At 39.1% G+C, this 23100-nt stretch overlaps 1 protein-coding gene across 1 annotated transcript in view; it reads left to right on the top strand.

The window, feature by feature from the left end:
- CHMP4C (charged multivesicular body protein 4C) overlaps nt 1-22277 on the top strand; it is a 28277-nt gene extending 6000 nt beyond the window's left edge. Inside the window, exons 2-5 of the mRNA XM_006202369.4 lie at nt 12167-12344; nt 14534-14648; nt 17343-17508; nt 17691-22277. Coding sequence (XP_006202431.1) covers nt 12167-12344; nt 14534-14648; nt 17343-17508; nt 17691-17755 — 524 coding nt within the window. The 3' untranslated portion in view covers nt 17756-22277. The remainder of the gene's footprint in view (nt 1-12166; nt 12345-14533; nt 14649-17342; nt 17509-17690) is intronic.
- Nucleotides 22278-23100: the final 823 nt, after the last annotated feature.

Below are 23100 nucleotides of genomic sequence, written 5' to 3'. Positions count from 1 at the left end.
GTGCCTTGGGTTTAAGGTCTCTTTTGTTCCGCAGATACAGCCTCAATTTGTGTCTGTTTTCTCAGATGCCTTATCAGTTGCTTTTTCTCCGTTTAGACTTGGATCAAGTTAAAACTCCCAGCTAGACCTCCCCTTCCACCTCTGCTTAAATCAATGTGTTAAGCGTCCATTCCATATTTTACGTTTATTTTTTATTAAATATCATCTTATTTTCAGTTGTCTTAAAAGTAAGATTTTTAAATTCCAATTTCATTGTCTTATAGATGAGCTAGTTCTTTTAGTTGAATCCGTCACAGATTTGTTCAGCTGCCTTTTGTTGTTGTTGTCAAAGTATTTGTGAAAGAGTATTGAGTAAGACAAGAACCAAGGGCAGAGCCTCGTGGCATGCCACTGGAGACTTCATTCCAGGGTCACCTCTGCATGATGACAGCAGAGTTTCATGTGCCATTCAGCTGAGACATGATTACCAGTTTGATGGATCAACAGTGAGTTAGTTCAGTTATTCATCTAGCTGTGAACACACCTGACTTGGATCTCTAGCCCATATCATCTTATTTCTCTATTTTTTTTCCCCTTTTCCCTAACAGTGCTTCGGTATAACTTGTGAACTACATTTCTAAAACCAAACCATATTCACAAACCTCTGGTTCAAAATGCTGGTTTATGAACTAATAGTGTGTTAGTTTCATCAGATTCACGGGGAGAGCTCTTTAAGCTGCCACAGCAGTAGGCTGTTTCAGGAGATCTGGGATATGGTTTAGGACTGTGGTACTCAAAGCCTTCTGGATGATTGTGATGTGTATAAGGTTAGAAGGCCAGTGGGTGGTCCATGTTTTTTCCTTGTGTCAGCATCCAGTAACTCAAAGAAAGGAAACCTATGGGATTAGTTTGTGTTTTGGTTTTTTTTTTTTTTCATCTTTTTGGACTTGTATTGGCTTCTGGTTACCACTGGCTTTTTTCCTCTAATTCATTGGAAACTAGAGCATAGATTGTTGCTGTTCTAGAGTCATTCTTTCAAGTTTCTGTGGCATAAATGGTGACAGTTTGCTAACATATTATTGCTACTTCTACAAGGGTAATTGGTACTGTTTCTTGTGTAATATAACATTACCTCTAGTTTATTTTTTTCTTAATGAGTGTGAAACAATATTATAAATACTGGAACATTCATCTGTTATGATTCTTCATTTAAAATTCACAAAGCTGGAATACAGCCCTACATTTGGGGAGATATTTACATTAAGCAAAAATATAATTTTCCTTGATTTATGCTATTTTTCAGGGTATCGAATCAGCCACAATAAAACAGAATAAGGTAGAAAAGTTTTTACTAGCATCATGATTATGCAAAATCATACAATTTCTGCAGCTTCAAGAAACTAGGGCAGGAGATTACTGTGAGCTTGCCCTCAGAGGTACTCAGCATCACCAGTGTATTTCTTGGTGTTTATGTCAGATCAGATTTCATTTTCTGATAAATGAATAAGTAGAACTCAAAATAAAAAAGAACTCAAAATGCAAGAAGCTCTAATCTGTAAGATATGAGGCAAGGGACCTAATACTGAGTTTTGAAGTTTATGATGCTTTGCTTTGGGGTGGGATCAGGCTTGGAAAGGCATGAATAAGCCACTTTGGTATTCCGTTTTTGTGAACCTGTGAACCTATTTGTGGTTTTGAAGGACAAAATTAACACAGACACTTAAAATACATAGATATTATTGAGGATTTATTTTTTTAAGACCACACTGTCACCCTCTGCCTTAGTAAACTGTAGCCAGAATGTTTAGTACATACTGGTAATTTCTCCTACTTTTTCTGACTAGCATTTGATAGATGTTCTAACACATACACAATTGGCCCAAAAGTTTGTCAAAGGTAAAGGAGCAAAAGAGCAAGAGACTGGAATAAATAAATAGAGAACAATATAAAGCAAATAGTAAACCATTTCCTGAGTAATTGACTTTCTTGTCCCAGAGATTTTAATTAGTTATCTCAAACAAGTGGCGCTAATAGGGAACTGCTTATTGGAAATATTCAGGAATAAGTCCAAAGTTTGTATGGTTGTGCTCTAAAGCAGTAAGAGCTATTAAACTTGGACCAGTGGCTCTCTTAGCCGACTGCTAAGCCTTTTCCCCAAATATTTCTATCTTATGGGTATTTCCAGTGAGAGGATGGGGAACAGCTAAATCCCCCCACACCCATCATCTGCTCTGGGCACCTTCCATCAACTCTTCTTCAGTCTTGCAATTTAGCGACGTGAATACCAACAGGGTAATTGCTACCCTCAAACAAACCACACCCAGAAAAGAAGGTAAATGGGAATGGTGATTTTAAAAGTACAGGAAAGGGGAAGTTGACCCTTCTTGTTACAAGTTGAGAATCCTCGCATGAGAAGTTCCTTATTTAAAAATTAAAATGTGATGTCAACCATCTAGCTTAAACTAGTGTAAACTTCAGTCATTTAAGCTAGATGGTTGACATTACATTTGCCTTCCATGTCAAGTTAGAGGAATAAAATTGTGCGACCAAATATTTGACAAGCACTTTGGACATCTCGTTCTCTATTTACACATGGATTTCTAGTGAGTCTTCTCGCTTCTTTCACATAGTGCTACACGCTGCGCAGTCGTAATGGGCGTGTCTCCTTTGCTGCAGCAGGAATGGTGCTCAACAGGCCTTTCTCAATGAGCAGTGCTGTTTACACTACCAACTCCTTCCGTGTATTTCATTCATGTAAAGTGAAAGTCAATATAACCTTGGAGTTTGAGCAAAGATATGATCCTCTTCACTCAAAACTTCTACTGTGTTAACTGCAGCAGGAAAAAAAAAGTATAATTACGTATAACCAACTTATACATATTTCAAAGATTACATACACAAGAACCTATGTTTTATCATTTTTGAGAGTTTGACAACTTTTCTTTAGGTAAAACTATATTCGTTGAATATTGTTCTCATATTTGAAAAACTAAATGATAGTACATAGAGTTCATCACCAGTTTCAAGATAAACCTTTTTTTTTTTTATGATGGGGAGATAATTGAGTTTATTTATTTATATTTGGAGGAGGTGCTGGGGATTGAACTGAGGACCTCATGCAGGCTAAGCACGTACTCTACCGCTTGAGCTATACCTTCCCCCAAGATAAAGCTATTCTTCAAGAATTTCAAATAGCAGTAGTCACCTTGAGGGTAGAAGCTCTGTATTTGTTGATCATAGGATCTCCAGGGAATAATCACAGAATCACAGGCAGTGGGAGCTGAAAGGGACTATAGGGATAAAGTTTGTGGGTTCTCAGAAGCACTGCAAGCCACGAGCACAATAGTACGAAACACTGATGCATCATATGAACAAGGAATACTTATTTACAGGTAGAAAATAAAACCATACCACACACACACACACATGTATATAGATACATATATACACACACAACACACGCACATATATACACATGCATATACATGTGTGTACACATATATGTGCATGCATATAGGTGTACACATGCATACACGTACATACACACATACACAAACTTACACACACACAGTATATCCAATTACATCCACAGATATCTCCGTCTACCCTGTAGAATGAAGCACGATCAGCTATTTCTGAGTTTTTCTGTTTGACATTTTCTGGTTTCATCTTCCTACTGTTTCCCATATATTCTAGGCATCGCAGGCCCCCAAAGGTTACCGATTTGTGAGGCTGCTAATACTACTAGTAGCAAGTAGAAAGCGCCTTCATTCACTCGGTTATATAACTCTGCCTGCTTAAGCATTTAATTGGGTTTTTACAAAGACTATCAAGTAGATTTGAATGGATGCATTGGTATGTTGTTCCAATAACAGGTCAGTTCTACTTGCCTGACATTGACCTGGGGAGCAATTAATTATAAAAAAAAATTTAAGACTTTCGGTGTGTATTTACAGTAAATCTTTTATGTAAGCATTCCTTCTTTTTTTGACAACTGCAGCCTGAAGCTCTTTTAGGTCCTGACCTTCCCCTCTGAGATTTAACTCCTCTGATGATCTCCGGTGCGACATCCTGGTGGTAAGAACTGCCTCATCTCCAAGTGTAACCGCCAGCTGTTTAGGATGAGGAGAGGAACCTCGTTTCTGTCAGAAAACAACTTCCGTTTCCCTGTCCCTTGCTATCTTTCTTCAGCTAGAAGGGTCAGGCCACCTCTTTGTAATCCTTTATACTTTATTATATTAATCAATCACCGTTTCTTTTTTTTTTTTTTTTTACACAGGATTCAGTCCGACGTTTCTGCCTTGCTTACAGCAATATTCCACTTCCAAACGCCCTTTTGTTTACTTTCTCCAAGCACATGCCTTTTTACTTACTGTCTTCTCGGGCATCTGCTTTGCCATTGTATAATCCCCTACGTCATCGCTGTGGCCAATCTTCTTTTAGCTGCCCGTTTACCCTTTTTATGACATTTAATATTCTGAGACCTCTGAAAATAGGGATCTTACTTAGAAGATCCAGTTGGTGTAGCAGGTTGGTGTGATTTGCTCTGGTTTCTAACATACATATGCACCAGAAAACTTTGCATTGTTTAGTAGGAGATTTGCAGTCAGGTAGGGCCAGGGGCTGGAAGGAGTTCCTTGTGTAATACCTTTCATCATTCATATTCTTTACTGAGCAGTGTGTTTGAGCATCTCTGTAGACAGTCACCTGGCTTCATCTGCATCACCTCCTCTGTGAGGTCTTCCCTTACCCTCCAAAGAGTGTCTCCACATCCTTCTGTGTCTCAGTGGTACCTTGTACATGTCTCATTCCTTTCCTCTATGTCTCCTCTGCTACTTGAGGCAAAGGATGTAACTTACATGTGTTAGTATCCATGAGAACAGTTCCTGTAAGATGGCAGGTGCTTAAGAAGTGCTTGCTGAATGATGAGTAAGTGATCGGATGTCTGTTTTCTATTTCGCCTCCTCTGAGATCGTAGCCTTATTTCTTTGTCCCTGCAGTGCCTGACATAGTGACAAGCCTGTGGTGGCTCTTCACTGTGTACTTGTGGAGTGACCAAAATGAGTGGATAAAAGAATGTTTTTGTCTTTTTTTTAAATGAAGAAGGCCAGGGAAAATTCATAATGAGGTGGCCCTGGATAAATGAATGTGAGAACATTCCAGCATTTCCCCAGCTGATTCCAATCTAACCTGTGACTCGGAACAGAAGCATTTTGTTTTTATCCCATTGATGGAATGCTCGTGACAATGCTTATTCAGATTGTTTTTCGAGAACTAGAGCAAGGTTCCAGAAATAGAAGGCATGGTTTAACGAATGAAGTGATGTGTATGTGAGTAAGAACAGGGCTTACAGTAAAGTTTCTCAAATAAAACAACACGATTATGTGACTTCCTAGGTAAAAGCAAAAGAGGACACAGCCAATTATGAGAGGCATATGTCACTTCAGCGCTCTCTGGGATTACTCTTCCGAGCCTCATCTTTTAGGCTTTCTCTAGAGATGTCCATTCTTGGAAGAGAAAAGAGCCATTGTAATGCAGTTTTATCTTTTGCAGACGGATGTGTCTATAGTCACTGGATATAATGGCTCCTAAAAGGTTCTTCCTTTTTTTTTTTTTTTGCCAACTAATGGATTAACAATGGACATACTTATAAACCTTGAATGAGTGAAAAACAACTGAGTGATCTTTCCAACTAAGATGCCCTGTGCGTTATATGAGCAATGAAACCACAACTCTTTTCCATTACAGCCTGAAGTTATTTTTCATAGATAACTAACTGAAAGCCTTCCTCCTCTGGAAACATGGGTAGAGTAAAGTTGCTTAGGGCTAGGTGAATTTTGGTTCAAGTGGGTAATTCTTTTTTTCCCATTTTAAATTAATTTTTAAAAATTTTATTGAAGTATAGTTGATTTACAATGTTAGTTGCAGGTGTACAGCAAAGTGATTCAGTTATATGTATACATACACATATATTTTTTCTTTTCTCGTTCTTTTCTGTTATATGTTATTACAAGATATTGAATGTAGTTCCCTGTGCTATACAGTCGGACTTCTGTTAGTTGTCTGTTTTATATATGTTGATCCCAAACTCCTAATTTATCCCTTCCCCCTCAGGTGGGGAGTTCTCAAATTTCAGTCCCAGTCCTCAGTGTGCTGTCTAGTAAGGGCTTTTCACAGTACATGTGGGACACTGTTCTGTGGCTCCATTGCTGAAGGAACATCACTGTTACACAAGGAGACAAAACTCTGGAAGCTTCCTCCCATGAAGGAATACAGTAGATTCCTTTGTTTTAGAAAGAATGTTTTCCGGGTTGCATCAGCTACCTGAAAGCACATGCAGGAGCTTGGAAGATTGAATTGCACATTCTACATAGATTAAGTTACACGGCTCTAAAAACATCCTTCTTTGCCAAATCAGGAAAAATGCTTGATCTGCAACATTTGTTGAGTGTCTTAAAAAAAAATACAGCTATTTCTTTCCCAAATTGGTTACTGGAAAAGTTAAAGCCTGTCCGACTCATGGTGGGCCCGTGGCATTGTTGTTTCATGTGAGAAACAGCTCACAGGACTGCTCCTCACACCTAATCCTTGGCTCTTTGAAACAGAAGCCTCTTGCCTCAGTGTTTGAGAGAAGCTTCCCGTGGCAGGCAGAAGCCACAAAGAGTGTCAGGTGTCCCGGGGCGGGGTCCAGCCAATGCAGAAATCATCAGTTTTGCTCATACAAGGGTTTTTTGGAAAACTGTAAATCAGCTTTTAAATTGGAAGGATTTGGGAAGCAAATCCGGATCTCTTGCTTCTTTGGAACGCGTGGCGGGAAGGCTGGGCGTGCAGCCGGGGACTGGAGCCCAGCGGTGTGGCTTCCATCATTTCAGGCGTATGCTCTCCTGGTCGCTGGCGTGCCACTTCTTCCTGTTGACTCCCTGGTACTGCGGCCAGCGTCCACTGCCATCCGTTGTCACTCTTGCAGTATTTTTTACTGTTGTAACAGAAGTGTTCCTCCATCGCTTCCTCACAGGTGAGGTAGCAGAAAAGACCCTTCCCCTTAACCTCACTGTCTCCCCTTCACTTACTCTCATTACTGCTGAGTCCCTCAGAATTTCGGACGCCGATGTAGGTCAATGTCTAGTTTGTGGTATGGGGATTATAGTGTAAATTCAGATCTCACATTTTGGTGAATTTTCAAATTTTCCCCAAATATCTTGAAGGGCAGAAACCATATGTTAACATAGGCATTCCCACGTCTCTTCTCTGAGCTTCAGTTGGCTGTTCCGGAAATGGGGATATACTCCCCATGAGGCTGGGTGATTGTTCTAAGAACTAGTGATAACTTATGGAAACTACCTGGACAGAGTAGACACTTAGCAACTTGATATTATTACTAATATTATGCAACATTCCTTAATTAATGAGATTGAATATCCTACTTCCGAGACCACTGAGCAGCAAGTTACCTGTTTTTTCACCCTGCCGCTGTAACAGGAACATCATATTACAAAACAGCTCTGCATTTCAATGGTGCAGTACATTCTGCGATTCAGCAGACCATCCCAGGAAGCTAAACTCCAAATACACATATCCACCCAACACCCCCGGGTGTGGAATGTTCAAAGTAGGTCTCCTCCCTCTCTCGTCAGGCTGGTTCAGTGTCTGTACTTAGTCGGAACCTAACTGATACCCATTGACCCAGAAGCATTTTCTTTCTTTTTGGTAAGAATTTTTTTTAAGTTCTTATTAAAAAAAAAATCTCCTAGTAAGAATTAATTTCAGATTACTTTCTGAAAACCGAGAGATGCAATTTGGTATAAAAGATGGGGCTTTGGAGTCACTAGATCTACAGTGTAATCCTGCCTCTACCAATTAAACACTGTGTGTAGTAACCTTAGTGAGTGACTTTAGCACTTCTTAAATGATGCTCCCTCACTTGAATAGTAACAACGAACAACAACAACAATACCTAGAAGGCGACAACAGGACACTGTACTCTGGAGTCAGAGTGCCCACTTTCAAATCTAAGCTCCACCTGTTTAGTGCTAAGTAGCCTTGCACAGTTGCTTATTGGAAAATGGAGATATAACTTACGCAGTTGTTGAAGAGTAAATGAAATAACTTATGTAAAGTATTTAGTGCAGTGCAGGCGCCTAGGGTGGGGTTACTAAATGTTAGAACCTTCACCGTCATCACCATCATCATCGTCGTCTCCTTCACAAGATTCCAGAACCACTCGTTGGGAGCCACATGGTATGATGTCCAACCTTGCCAATATTTTTTACTACTACTAATAAATTCTGGTTGGGACATGATTTTGGGACGTGACTTTCCCAAGAATATACATTAGGTCATGGAAGAAAAATTCACACTCTGGCCTTAAGGGCCATACTCTTTCTGTTATACCATGCTGTCATGATGCACACAATTATCAGATTTATTCATTTGATATTCATTCATCTGATCTTCTGTAAAATGGGCCAATAGTAGTATCTACTCTTGGAGTTTCTGTGAGAGTTAATGATGTAAATCACATAATGCACATAAAACACTTAACACCAGTTTGGCATACAGTGAATGCTCAATGAATGTTGGTTTTTCCTGCTGTATTTTGTTGGCTATACCCCAGGATCTGGGCCAGGTGGTGGGGAAATAGATGAATAGGATGCTGTATCTTTCCACGAAGGGCTTGTCCATAATACAGGGGAGATGGAGTAGAATTGATTTCTTAGGGGAGGATGTAGCTCAAGTGGTAGAGCGCATGCTTAGCAAGCACAATGTCCTGGATTCAATGTCCGGTACCTCCTCTAACAATAAATAAACCTAATTACCTCTCCCTGCCAAAAAATTAATTAATTAAAAAAGTAGATTTTACAAAAATTATAATCAGTGTAATCAATGCAATAGTAGATGTGGATCCACAGGCAGAGTGACAGCCGAGGGGGGGGTCAATCAGCCACCCTCCCTGTGCGCAGAGAAAGCCCTCATGCAGCCCTGCTCAGTGATGTAATGAGCCTCTGTACAGTGTGATACCATATATACAATATGATATTGCAGAAAGGCCTTTGCACGAGATGACTTTTTTTAAAGTTCTTTCCTAAAGGACAGAGTAAACAGTCAATTTGTTCTTTAAAGTGTAAATGCTATTCAGCAAGGACTTACATTGCGGTGTTGCAGCTGGAGAGGGAAACAGAGCAGAGATGAGATAACCCTGGACCTCCGCGATGGGCAGAAAGGGATGGGGAAGGAAAGTTACCACTCAAGGGAAATACAGAAAAATGATCCGCACCTACAAACCCCTTCTTTGGCAACTATAGGAATCCCCAGCCTGTCTGCTTCCTCCCTCCCCGTGGAAGGAAGCCTGTCTGTTAGTGGGTCCCACCCACTTCTGCTACAGAGCTTTGGGTAGCCTTCTCTTTCCAGAGGGAGACCTCATGGAGAAACACACTCACGTAACTACAAGAGGCATGGCTACTTATACTATTATAAATATGAACCTATAGTAGAAGGTCAGAAGAATTTCTAGGAAAGGCAATTGCTTGAAAGAGAAAGACCAAGATAAGCAAGCAACTGAACAAGAGAAGAGAGATAATGTAGGAAATAAAAGGTGTTAAAAAACAAAACTTGTATTAGTATCTTCGGGACAATCAAGAAGCTACCGTGTTGGTACACTGCTGGTGGGAATGCAGTTTGGTGCAGCCACTGTGGAAAGCAGTATGGAGATTCCTCAAAAGACTAGGAATAGACTTATCATATGACCCAGGAATCCCGTTCTTGGGCATATATCCAGAAGGAATCCTACTTCAAAAAGACACCTGCACCCCAGTGTTCATAGCAGCACTATTTACAAAAGCCAAGACATGGAAACAGCCTAAATGTGCACCAACAGATGACTGGATAAAGAAAATGTGATATACTTATACAATGGAATACTATTCAGCCATCAAAACTGACAACATAACGCCATTTGCAGCGACATGGATGTTCCTGGAGAATGTCATTCTAAGTGAAGTAAGCCAGACAGAGAAAGAAAAATACCATATGAGATCGCTCATATGTGGAATCTAAAAAAAAAAAGAATGTAAATACGGATCAGAAACAGACTCATAGACATAGAATAAAAACTTGTAGTTGCCAAAGGGTCGGGGGTGGGAAGGGACAGACTGGGATTTTAAAATGTAGAATAGATAAACAAGATTATACTGTATAGCACAGGGAAATATATACAAGATCTTGTGGTAGCTCACAGCAAAAAAAAAAAAAATGTGACAATGAATACATGTATCTTCATGTATAACTGAAAAGTTGTGCTCTACGCTGGAATTTGACACAACATTGTAAAATGACTATAACTCAATAAAAAATGTTTTTTTTTTTAAAAGAAGCTACTGAGTTGGAAGACAAGAATGGGCTGTCACAAAAATGAGCAATAAACACTGCATTTCAGTGTGAATAGCTGTTGAAATTGTATCTATGAAGCTTAATGGTTCCTTAAAAATTGAAAGAATAATTTAAAAAACTGGTAATCATCTGGAAATAATAAAAGTGCAGATTATTTCAATCAACCATTGGGGGTTTGGGGGTGATAAAAGAATCTTGTCTGAAGACAATAAGTTTTATAGATACTGATTAATTTTCAGAATGGATAGAAAACTTAAGTTTAATAATATGTGTATATTTTAAATACAGGAGTCTCTGTTAAAAGAATAAATTTAGTATATATATAATTATCCCATAATTAAAGGCGCAAAAGTGTACAAAGGAAATCTAATCAACCTACAGAAAGACAAGAAAGAACAAACAAAATTAAAAGCATAACAAACAGAAAACATAAAACATAAAAGATGATGGTAAAAAGACCATGTTAGATACCATATCAGTTATCACAATAAATAAGAATAACTTAAAAACTAACATTGAAAGTTGGAGACTGTCTGATTAGTTAAAAACCATCACACACATTAAACATTCAAATATATGCTCTCTGTAATAGGCACATCGAAAAAGAGCAAATAGAAAAAAATTTAAATGGAGGTCCAGGTAAAATTATTACAGGCAGATTGTAACAAAAAGAAAGCTGAAATATTAATTTAGTCTAAAACAAAATGGAATGTAAGGCAGAAAGAATTAAGTGGGCAGCAAATAATATTTATTTACTAATCACCAATAAAATCCAGCAAGAAAGTATGACGGCTATGAGTCTGTGCACCAGACAAAAAGCATTGGAATAAGTAAACTGAATCTGCTGGAATTACAAGAAGAAATGGACTAAAACAGTTAGAAAAGAACCTTTTCTCAGAAAGGCTGTGCTTCTGATAACTTACATGTTGCAATAACTTACATATTTCACTCTTAGCTCTTGTTGTCAGTTCTCTTTAATTATCTTGATATTAGCAATTTTCTGCTGCTCTTTTCCTCCACTCTCATAAAAGCCTTATCAAAACTTCTATTTTAAGGCCTGTTTTTGGGGGTGCCTTACAAGGGGTCAGAGTCAGAAGGGCTCTGTTCGTTTTGTGATTCCTGAAAGAAGCAGGTAAGGTTAGTTTCCTAAGTGTTCGGGGGAGGGTATTTGGACATCATTTTTCTGGCAGCAGCATTCTTTTTCCTCACCAGTATGCCGTTAATCCTTGAATATGACTCCATGGTGTTGATTTCATGGGCACTCATGATTAGATGTAACCTCACTGGCCGCCTCATGATCACTTCAGCCCAAGACACGCGGCTTGGTGTCCTAGATTTTGGATTTGTCACTGACTGACTACCTTCAAGCAAGTCACTTCTCTGGGTCTCAATGAACTTGTCTTTGAAATAAGGAGAAGAGGTGAGAATAGACAGTCCTTAAGGTTCTTTCTTCCTCTCAAGTTTTATTTTCTATTACATGATACTTTATTTTTATCTATCTTTTTCTCCTAATATCCAATATTAACAGAAATATTTCTGTGGTATATTTTATGGAATATGAAATTTGGACTTTTCATCCTCTGACACTTGGCAGATCTTTGGAAGAATAACAAAATGTTTAAGGGCCTGGTATTTGGCACAAACAATTAAAAGGGCAGACGTCACCCTTAGGTTTCTCATCTTTATTTGGTATCCTCTTTGTAGGCTTTTGCAGTGCCGAGTTCATGGCTGGTGCTGAGGAATATTTCTTGAATAAGTGACTGGGCTCTCTCCTTATAAATGTGCCTTCTCTCTTATTTAGCTGCGTTGCAGGCACTAAAGAGAAAGAAGAGGTATGAGAAGCAGCTAACTCAGATTGATGGCACCCTTTCCACCATTGAGTTCCAGAGAGAAGCCTTGGAAAACTCACACACCAACACCGAGGTGTTAAGGAACATGGGCCTTGCAGCGAAAGCAATGAAAGCAGTTCATGAAAACATGTGAGTGACCTTGGTCTCCCTCTGAGTCATAAATTCCCTAACCATTGGGATGAGCCTTTGGAACTGTATGATGATTTGGGCAGGAGCGGACTGACTCACTTGAGACTCTTGGACATGTTGTGACAGCATGCTCCCACAGGGAACGATGACAAATTTATAGTGGCGAAAGACAACAAAAAGTCCGTGAAAAAATAAATTAAAATAATAATGAAGAAAATAATAAAGGATAAATAAAGGACATTGATTTGGCCATTAGTGTTTCCCAGTTCCCTCACTATTGCCTGACACTCTACTTGTAAACACTTTCATTCTGTAATTTTAAAAAGGCTTAAATGTTAACGTCTGTGTGGGCGTTAGACCCAGACAACAGTGGTTGTCAAACTTTGCTGAGACTCAAAAATCACTACTAAAGAGAACACAGAAGCTCAGCCTCTTTCAAGAAAGGTAGGGGTGATTCTGATGCTAATGAGTTCTTGAGAACCATTGACGGAATAATAGTTAAGAGCATGGCTTTGGGGCCAGATTTTCTGGGTTACAATCCCAGTTCCTGCTGACCGGCCTTGGGCAAATTCCCTTGCCTCTGCCTGATTCAGTTTCCGCGTCTATATACTGGAGGCAGTAAAGGTACTTACCTCATGTGGTTATTGTGAGATTCAGAGAGATCCGAGGTATACTACCCTTAGCATGGCTCCCGGCACAACATAATAGCAGTCAGTAGTTGTGGAGGTAGTGGGGCTAGTGATTCACACTGAGCATCAGTGCCGGGGGCCCAGCCCTTTGTGAGCTTAAAAAAGATAGTGAAGTTTGGGCCAAAGATGCACAAGAGCAATGAGTGCCTGAGGGATGGAGAGAAGCTTCCAGGGATGGAAACAGTGGGAGAGGGAGAGGCTGGGCCCAGTGAAGACATCTTGGCCAGCATTTTCTTGCCATGATAATTAATTGCCAATCAGCCAGGGTTTTGACAGCTTCAGACAGCAATCCTAAAATTCATTATCAGAGTCACAACCCTCTGTCGTTGCTGTAAGCCAGGTGCTAAAATGTATCACAGAATCATAGCCTTTCTGTCCAGGTAGTTTAGCAACATCATCCCTGGGTGTTGTTCCTTTTGAAAAAAATTTTCCTCCCAGGCCCAAACGTTGGCTATACCTTTCTCATATGATTTTTTAAAAATAAATAATCCTTGTATATTTGTTATAAATATAAGAATTGGAAATAAGGGTGGTAGGAAGATGGCAAAAGTAGCCTTTTTGATTACTGCATGGAATTATGTCAAAATACTCAGCTTTTCCCATATATAGAGTCTGGGAAACTTGCATAAAGATTTATTCCACTGGGAATCAAAATTTCAGTGTTAATTGCTTAATAACGAGGAAAACCGTCCCTTCTCTGGTATCCGATTTGGCCTAGCTTCAGAGCTGGAGGAATGATTCAGAGACCAGGTACCAAAGAGGCAGTCCAGATGCTGGCATTCAGATACCGACGACCTAGCTGGGCGGTTCGGGGCCAGTGAAGCTCAGGCTGACTTCAGAGCAGCTGTCCATCCTGGGCCTGCGGCTACCTGGATTCCTTTGCTAAAGCTGCTAATTCTTCTGAGGAATTCATGGGCCTAATCCTGCTTTCATCAGTAATCTCCCAGGCTATGGGAACGTTCTCAGGGAGTCAGGATCTCAGAGCTACTGGGCATTCTCGAAAACAGACCTCTAGTTCCAGAGTTCAGCGTCTCAGAAAACTGCTGTCAGATAGCGGCTGCTGAGAGCTGCACGGTTTATCTCAGTAACCACGGTGGTTCTTGGTGTTCCATGGCGTCACTTCCTGCAGAGCTGATACATGGCAGCACGTATTTAAATTTTACATATGCCCTACCAGACAGAATTTCAACATAAGTATACAAACATTGTGAGTCATCAAATCGTTTGCCCTCTAGTGACTCCCAAATGTGATGAGTGCCAATTTAACTTAATGTCTATAATTTAAATGTATATGTACATATACAGAATTGTTACTTTTTTGGAAATGCAAATTCTTTTTAAAAGTTGATGCATATTAGCAACAGGAATCTTTGTTATCATGCTGAAATGTCTTACGAGTTTATATTAAATTGACACATTTTTTTTCATATGGGATTGTATCTAAATTCATAATTTTAAAGTCAAATTCTAAAATATGTCAACAAAAATATTATTTCCCAGGGATGTGAATAAAATAGACGATTTGATGCAAGAGATCACAGAGCAGCAGGATATTGCCCAGGAAATCTCAGAAGCGTTTTCTCAACGGGTTGGATTTGGTGATGACTTTGATGAGGTGGGTGATACAATATGAAAAATGCAGTGTTATGGCTGCCGGAAAGGATAGCTTCCCACCATATGGAGCAAGCAGGTTTTCTTACAGATTTCCTTAAATATCATTAAAGAATAAATGATATTTGTTAGAAATGTACCTGTCTTAAGAGGGAAATAGAGTGTTGGTAGCTCTGATGTGAAGGAGGGATTAATACAGTTTGACAAACAGCCTTTAATTAAGTTTTCAGCTATTAAGGCAAAGCAGTATGTAAAGTTAGGGACATTTAATGGCTGAAGCCTAAATCGCCCCATTATGAGAAACTGAGTGCTCCCACATCTGGGCAAAACAAAGCAGACTGTGTCACTCTGCAAGGAACAGGTGTATCATGCTCTGTGGTTGTTACAGTAGAGGTCAGGCTGGCTCTGTTTATTATTCAGGCAATGAAACAAAGTTAATGTGGAGTGGCGTTATTCACACATACATTCCGTTTAGATGAATCAGTCCAATAATACAGACCTGTAATTATAATGGTGGTGTCTGTACTGTGAATTTCAATTGTTCTACTCAAAACACACGCAAGTAGGGCTAGTACGTATTTTGAAACGTTTCCTGTCCTCAGACTAGCATGGCCGAGAATCTGGCTTCCTACACCCACATGGTATTAAAAATGATACATCTGATAAGTAAGATGCAGTTCTGCAGAAATGTGGAACCAGTCCCTGCAGGACTGGGTGGCAACAACTTTTTGAAACGATCTAGACTAGGGGTTGGAAAAAAAATGTGGCTTTTAGGCCAAATGCTTCCCAAGTTCTGTTTTCATGCGGCCTGTTGAGCTGGATGGTTTTTATATGTTTAAAGGATGGCAGAAAAGAACAGCAACAATGACAATGACAACAAAGATGACTGTTGGACAGAGACCATACATGGTCTTCGATGCCTAAACTGTTGCTACCTGGCCCTTTACAGAAAAAAGTTTGCCTCTCTCTGGTTAGACTGACAAGCATCTGATGAGTGTGTGATGACGTGGTGGAAAGGGCTCTGGGCTCATGAGGACGTCTGGGTTTCCCTATTTATTACTAAGCTTTGTGTAAGTCCCTTTACTTTTTCTGACCCTTAGTTTTCTCATTTGTAAAATGAAAATGACTGGCTCACTAGATTATCTCTAAAGTTCCTTAGGTTCTAAAATTCTTTTATCAATGAGTAAATGAGCGTTTGGTACCTAAAGTCTGAAAATGATGGAGATGCTTATTCTGTCATCACATATTTGCTAAAGAAAATATCGATATCTTTTCAGTGCCACTGATAACTATCAAACACTGTTAGCAATTCTGGGCATCCGTTCAGCGTGGGATGGTGTGGTCTGCTATTACCGTATTTACTGTATTTGCCCCTCATTGTCTTGTGAGCAGAAATAGGATATCAGAATGTTCCTTCTGAAGGTGTCATTTTCATACAGCCTGTGGAGAACCGTGGAGCCCACGACTACGTTGAGGGCACTGTTCCACATGGTCTCATGCTACACGCTTTCATGTTTACTTCCTTTTTATGTGGCAGTTGTAACAGTGGTCAGACAGTCATTGAGCTTGCTGTTTGTCTGATACACGCTGACTCGATCAAATATTGTAATTGGCTTAAGGATCTCCACTCTTGGCCCGTAGTATTGTTACTCTCATCTTAATATAGAATAATTATTTGCTTATGCACCTTTCTCCCGCATTCAGTAAGCTCCTTAAAGACAGGGACTGTTCATTCAACTTTGTCTCCCCAGCCCTGAGGTTAGTACCTGGCCAGGAGTAAGCTCTCAATAAATTTATTCAATGATGAGTGAATGAATAAATGAAGAACCTCCTTTGTTCAATGATGAGTGAATGAATAAATGGTTGAATATAAGGGTGTCTTAGGTCACCTCTAATGATGACAGCCTAAGAAGTCTAATGATGAAAAAATCTAGTTTTGACTCCCAGCCTTTCTCAGGTGCCTTGGATGCCGGCTGTGGGCTCATGGAGCCAGTTAGACCTCAACTAGCACAAGTCATCTCATATCCATAATAAGATGACTTTTACCCGTTAAGTCTCAAACTAATCTTGCCTCTCTAAGGTTCCTGACACAGAGAGCAGTTTATGATTAAACCAGACTCTGGGACTACCGCTAAAAGAAAGAAATACAATGCACTTACCTTGAGCTGAAGCCTTCTTAACTCAAACACACAGCATGTTTTTTTTTTTTATTGGCTTTGGTAATTAAATGAAGGAACCATATTATCTTTGATTCTTTTTACTTTCAGTGTGTTATGGTTTTGTTATACCTGTTACTTTCAATAGCATTAGTGCAAATGAAAATATTTATTTCCTCCTGTTGAAGTTTCACAGATTCTTAATTCTTAACAGTAGAAAATAAAAGATACATTGGAAAAATGACAGGCAAGGTGTAAATTTCCTAGAAACTGTGGAGGTGATATATTCAGCTTGCACAAATTACTTGAAAAGCTGTTGACTGAAGTATTATAAGATTAACTCCAACAAATTTGCACAACCCCAAATATTCAGATTTTAATTATTGCTCAGTGTTGCAAAAAAGATTTAGCCTTAAAATAAATATTCCATTTCACTGGGTTCTCACGTATCAACTGGGGAGCAGATGTTCTTGTTACTGTGTTTGAGGAAACCCACTTCTTGAAACATTAACTCCATAATTCTTCCTTTCTCCTGTGTTCAGGATGAGTTGATGGCAGAGCTTGAAGAACTGGAGCAGGAAGAATTAAATAAGAAGATGACAAATATCCGACTTCCAAGTGTGCCTTCGTCCTCCCTCCCCGCACAGCCAGGCAGGGTGCCGGGTCAGATGCCGAGCGTGCCCTCCTCTGCACATCGAGCCCGAGCAGGTCTGTTCCCCACCTCAACCTCCTGGGGTCAAATAGCTCCCTGAAATAATAGCCAGGCCCATCCCTTTTAGCACTTTTCAGAAATATATACCTTTCTGTACATAATTTATACCTGATTGTGTGTGAATATTGAAAGTATGAATGTCACCAGTGTCTAATTTTTACCCATTTTTTGGTTCCAGCATCTTCCAGGAGGGCAGAAGAAGAGGACGATGATATCAAACAACTGGCAGCTTGGGCTACTTAAATCAAAACGGAACTTTTTGACTCCTAAAATGAGCTGTACATAAGACATAAAAATATCTTTTTGCCAAAATCAGAAATTAACAGAGAGTCCATTTTATATTTATACTGGATGAATAATTGTCTTTTAAGCCTTGTAAGTAAAGGTTTAAAAAGCAGTTGTGTATACATATAGGACCAGGGATGGAAAGGGACTTCTTAATTGCCTTTGAGAAGATCTCTCCATACTGATGGGAGGGGGCGTTCTGCCTTGTTTCTTACTGTGTTTCCAGTCCTGGTACATAGTTGATACTCTCTATATATTTGTTGACAGAAAACTGAATTCTATTAACATATGAAACATACAACAGTTTATAAGCCGTCTAAGAGTGATGTGTTTAGGATAGCTGGGGGAAATGACTTCCTTTCCTATGCGAATGCAAGTTTGCCGTGTGTATCCATGTTACAAGGTAACGAAGCCATGGTGAATGTAGAAGAAATGTGCCTTTTGTAGGAGAGACTTCCTGTAGGGGAGTCTGGTGTGAGTCTTTACATAAAGATTTTCACTTTTGAGTTTTGCAGTTTAAAATCTTAAAGGAGTTTTAATTGGCGTTTATTATGCCAATTAAGCTTGGAATGGGGCAATGGATGCATTTCCCAAAATGTCTGAAAGCGCTAACAGCTTACACTGCTGAGCGAGGATCTCCCGGGTGTAATTTAGCCACTTAGGGAGCTGCGTTAACATCCCCAGGCCATTATGATGCTGTTCCGGCTTCAGCGTGCTAAATGTGTGGATGTTCATTCTTTTCTGTTTTGTGCTCTCTTGTACATTTATTTACACTTTACATCATTTTTCTTGTGAATACATACAAATATAGGCAATTAAAAGTATATCTGGAATCAAATTTTGGCCATAATGATTTTTAAATGAGAGTAAATTACAAAATTGTGTATTGCCCATAATGTGTCATGGACCAGAAAATGACAAATGCCATTATATAAAGTGATCTCATATTCCCAACATTTGCTTAATGACATAGTGAAATGGAAAGTACACTAGACCTGGAAGTAGGAGTCCCGGATTCCATCGCCTGCAATACCACTAACACTGTGTGACCAGGCAAGTCATAAACTCCCAGCCTCTGTTTCTTCATTGGGAAATCTAAGAATTGGACTTAATGATGTCTAATGGTCCCATCCTGCCCCAGGCCTTTTGTATATGCTGTTCTTCTTAGCAGACTTCCCAGCCTCTAACACAGACACCAAATCTTATTTATTCCTTAAATCTCAAGATGTCTTTTGTTTTGGGAAACTTCTCCTGATTGCAGACCGTGTCTCCCTGTTGTGTGCTTTCATGTCAGTCTTCTCTCCCCTATCACCTACCGTGGTTTCTGTTGCATATTTACTTGAGCAATCACTTAACTATTATTGTTCTTCCCTGCTGGCCTGTGGCAACTTGGACTGTGCCTCTTCCAGTTCAATTCCACCGTGGATCTCTGCACAGTCCCTCATATACAGTTGGCATCTAATAAAGATTAAATGAATGACTTAACAGGACCTGGATTTATCTTTCACCTTCAAACAACTAGAAGATCAGACAAAATATATGAAGCAACAGTTTATAGATGTTGGACAAAGGGCAGCGCTAGACTAAGATTCCTGAGAGGCAAACAAATGAAATGAATACTTCCAGGGCCCGGCTCACTGCCTTCACAGGGAAGGGGGACCCAAACAGAGCCTGCTGGCCTTGCTGAGTGGAGGAACTCTTGGGGGGAGATTCCCGGAAAGGAGGTTGCTGCGGAGAGAAAGCAAGAGAGAGAGAGAGCATTCTGGAGACGTGCAGAGGGATCCCTTCAAGTCCTTGGCTGAGAACTGATCTGTGTACGTGTACGAGGAACCTACTGAGGACGGGGAGAACCACCGGAAAGGAGCGGGCGGATCCATCATCCCCAGGGCTCACACAGGCTGGGAGTAGTTTGCGTTCACCCTGGCCATAGTGGGGAACCTCCTAATGCAGGGGCATCAGACTGAGTCCTCAGAAGGGTCCTGCTTCAGGAGTGAGGTCATATTACGCCTAGACTAAAGGCTGTTCTGGGCTCATCCTAAAAAGCCTGAAAGTAACCTTCAAAAGGTTGAAATGAATCCAAGTAACTTAACTGCATCTCAGAAGAAAAACCCCCAATACTTAAAAGAAAATAAAAGCTAGTAAGTAGCAACAAACAAAGCAACTAAAATAAAACTGGTACCCAACAATATCAAATTCATAAAGTTGGGGCATCTAATCAAAAAACTTCAGGTATGCAAAGAAGCAGGAAAAAACAACCCCAGGCCAGGAGAAGACTCAAACAGTAGGAACAGAATCAGAAATGACATAGATGGTGGGATTTGAAGGAAAAGGATATTAAAACAGCTATTATAAGTGCATTTTCTATGTTCGTTAAAAATGCTATAGTGAATATACTCCATATGTTTGAGGAAGAAGAGAAAAGTACGATCACAATGGAAGGAGACACGGCAGATATTTTTAAAAGAATTGAAATTCTAGAGATGAAAACTACATTATCTGAAACGAAAAATACAGAATATGGTGGATGGGATTAACATCAGATTAGATGTTGCATAAGAAAAGGTTAGTGAACTTAAGGACACAGCAACAGAAATTATTCTAAATTAAATACTGAAAAGAAAAAAAAAAGACTGGAAAAAATAAAGTAAGTAAGCTGTGAGACCATATTTAACTGCCTAACATGAAGGTAATTGGAGTCCTGGAATTGTGGTGGGCTGAGTGGATGGTTTTTGAGTGTGAGGGTGGGGGAGGGATAAAATAAAAAAATATGTATCTTTGTAGAAATAATGGCTGAAAAATTTCCCAGTTTGGTGTACTCTATAAACCGTACAGTTTAGTGAAGCTTAACACACCTCAAGGAGAAATTCCTATGTCTTTCAATAAAGAAAGTTATTGTGGAATGTTAAAACATCAGTATCTCATGACTGAGACCTGAGACATGTTTGAACATCTCTGCTCACCTTCTTAAACACAGTTCTGCTAGGCCTGTGAGGTCCAAACGGCATCCCTGAGCACCTGAAATGTGGACAGTGCAGTTGAGGGACTGAATTTTTTATTTCATTTAGTTTTAATTAGCTTCTAAACTAATTCTCAATTCAGTTATTAAAAAAACTTGAAGCATGCTTGGAAAAACTTGAGTACATACTTCTTTCTCTTTTTTTGAACACTTTTTTATTGGGTTATAGTTATTTTTAAATGTTGTATCAAATACCAGTGTAGAGCACAATTTTTCAGTTATACATGAAGATACATGTATTCACTGTCACATTTTTTTTTCTCTGTGAGCTACCACAGGATCTTGTATACATTTCCCTGTGCTATACAGTATAATCTTGGTTATCTATTCTACATTTTGAAATCCCAGTCTGTCCCTTCTCACTCCCCGCCCCCTTGACAACCACAAGTTTGTATTCTATGTCTATGAGTCTGTTTCTGTTTTGTATTTAAGTTTTGTTTACATTCCACGTATGAATGATCTCATAGGGTATTTTTCTTTCTCTTTCTGAGTACATAGTTTTTTCAACTGTAAAATTTATAAAATCTATACACAGAAAAAGTATTGCTGATTGAAATTTGCATCTGAATTCAGGTGTGCTTCAAGTGTAAAATATATGTTGGATTTCAAAGACTTAGTATAAAAAGAATGTAGAATATCTCCTTAATACTTTTATATTGATTTCATATTGACATATTATTTTGGATATATTGGGTTAAGTAAAATTTATTATTAAAAATTATTTCCCCTGTTTCTTTTTACCTTTTTTGAATGTGGCTTCTTGGAAACTGAAAAGTTATGTATGTGGCTCAATGATATTTCTGTTGGTTAGCCTTGGACAAGGTCAACTCCTCTTTAGCAGTGAGGGCACCAGTAATATATAATTTGAAGTACTAAAATGCAAAGGGTTAAAAACAAAAGAAATTTAGCAAAAGGTGACATCTTACTCTGAAAATAAAATACTCTGAAATAAAATCATGTTGTACCTCTGTTCACAGTAGAGAAGGAGTGAAAGACAGACATAGAAAACAAACTTATGGTGACCAGGGGGTAAGGTGGGAGAGAGGGATACATTGGGAGTTTGGGATTAGCAGATGAAAACTACTGTGTACAGAAGAGATAAACAACAAAGTCCTAGGGAACTATATTCAATGGCGTGTCATAACCTGTAATGAAAAAGAATATGAAAAAGATTATATATACATATATACTGAATCACTATGCTATGTACCCGAAACTAATACAACATTGTAAATCAACTATACTTCCATTTTTAAAAATGGGGGGAAAAGGAGTGAAAGTAAATCATCCTTATGTTGAAAAGGTATTAAAAAGAATAAAGGTATTAATCAGACATCTAAAGCTGTTTCCAGCAAGCCGTCCTTAGAATGGAAGAACCTTTGTTTGGAAGTTATAAATTATGGGATGTTTGTTAAAAATTGGTCTCACTACATTACAGGGGTACCCGAGGGGTGGCTCTCCATTTGGGTCAGGGTTGGAGAGCTAGTATTTTGCGTTTTGTATTTTTAAATAAAATGTCTTCTAATATATCCTTTGGGTTTTTTTCTTCTTTTTGGTCATAAGAAGTGCATTCAACATACCTTAAGAGAGAAACTTGGATTTATTGGCAGTGATTCAGATATTTCCCAGAATCAAAGAAAATGTTTCAAATGCAAATTAGAGGAGGATCAGAAAATAGGGAGGCTCAGTAGTCAGATCTAAGGGAGTCCTTCTTCTGAGTAGCCCATTGTTTAAAAAAAAAAAAAAAGGAACCTGCTACCATTTTGGCAAGCTGTTATTCTGCTTAAGAGTCAAATTCTAGAGCCAGAATATCTGACTGATCAACCTTGGCTCATGTAACTACCTCTGGAATAACCATCTAGACCCTCATGAACTGAGATGCAGGAAGGGAGGTTTGCTAAAACATAATCAAGGTGGACCTACCTGAAGAAGAGGGAATGGATGCTCCCCACCTAATACTAAAAGCACCACCTCATACTACACATGTCGTCTCAACAGCTGAGGGTCGTTAAATCTGAACTCCGGCGTCTCCTCATTCTTGGCAAACATAAAGTCTGAGTATCGATTTATTAGCAGAAACTGGACGAGCAGATAGTTTCCACACCACAATGGTGTCATCTGTCATGGGCTATCTATACATCAACTGAGTGCAAAGCATCTTATTCGATATTTCTCTTAGTTTGTAAAACATGGCTATGAATTAGGTATTAATTAATCACTTAATATAATTAGTCTTTAATAATAAATTTGAAAGTGGCTCAAAAAGATTAAGCAGCTTCCTGAGGCC

Source organism: Vicugna pacos, chromosome 29, assembly GCF_048564905.1.
Source record: "Vicugna pacos chromosome 29, VicPac4, whole genome shotgun sequence".
NCBI lineage: Eukaryota > Metazoa > Chordata > Mammalia > Artiodactyla > Camelidae > Vicugna > Vicugna pacos.
The sequence above is the reverse complement of the archived record's forward strand: the minus strand, read 5'-3'. Positions and strand labels throughout refer to the sequence as shown.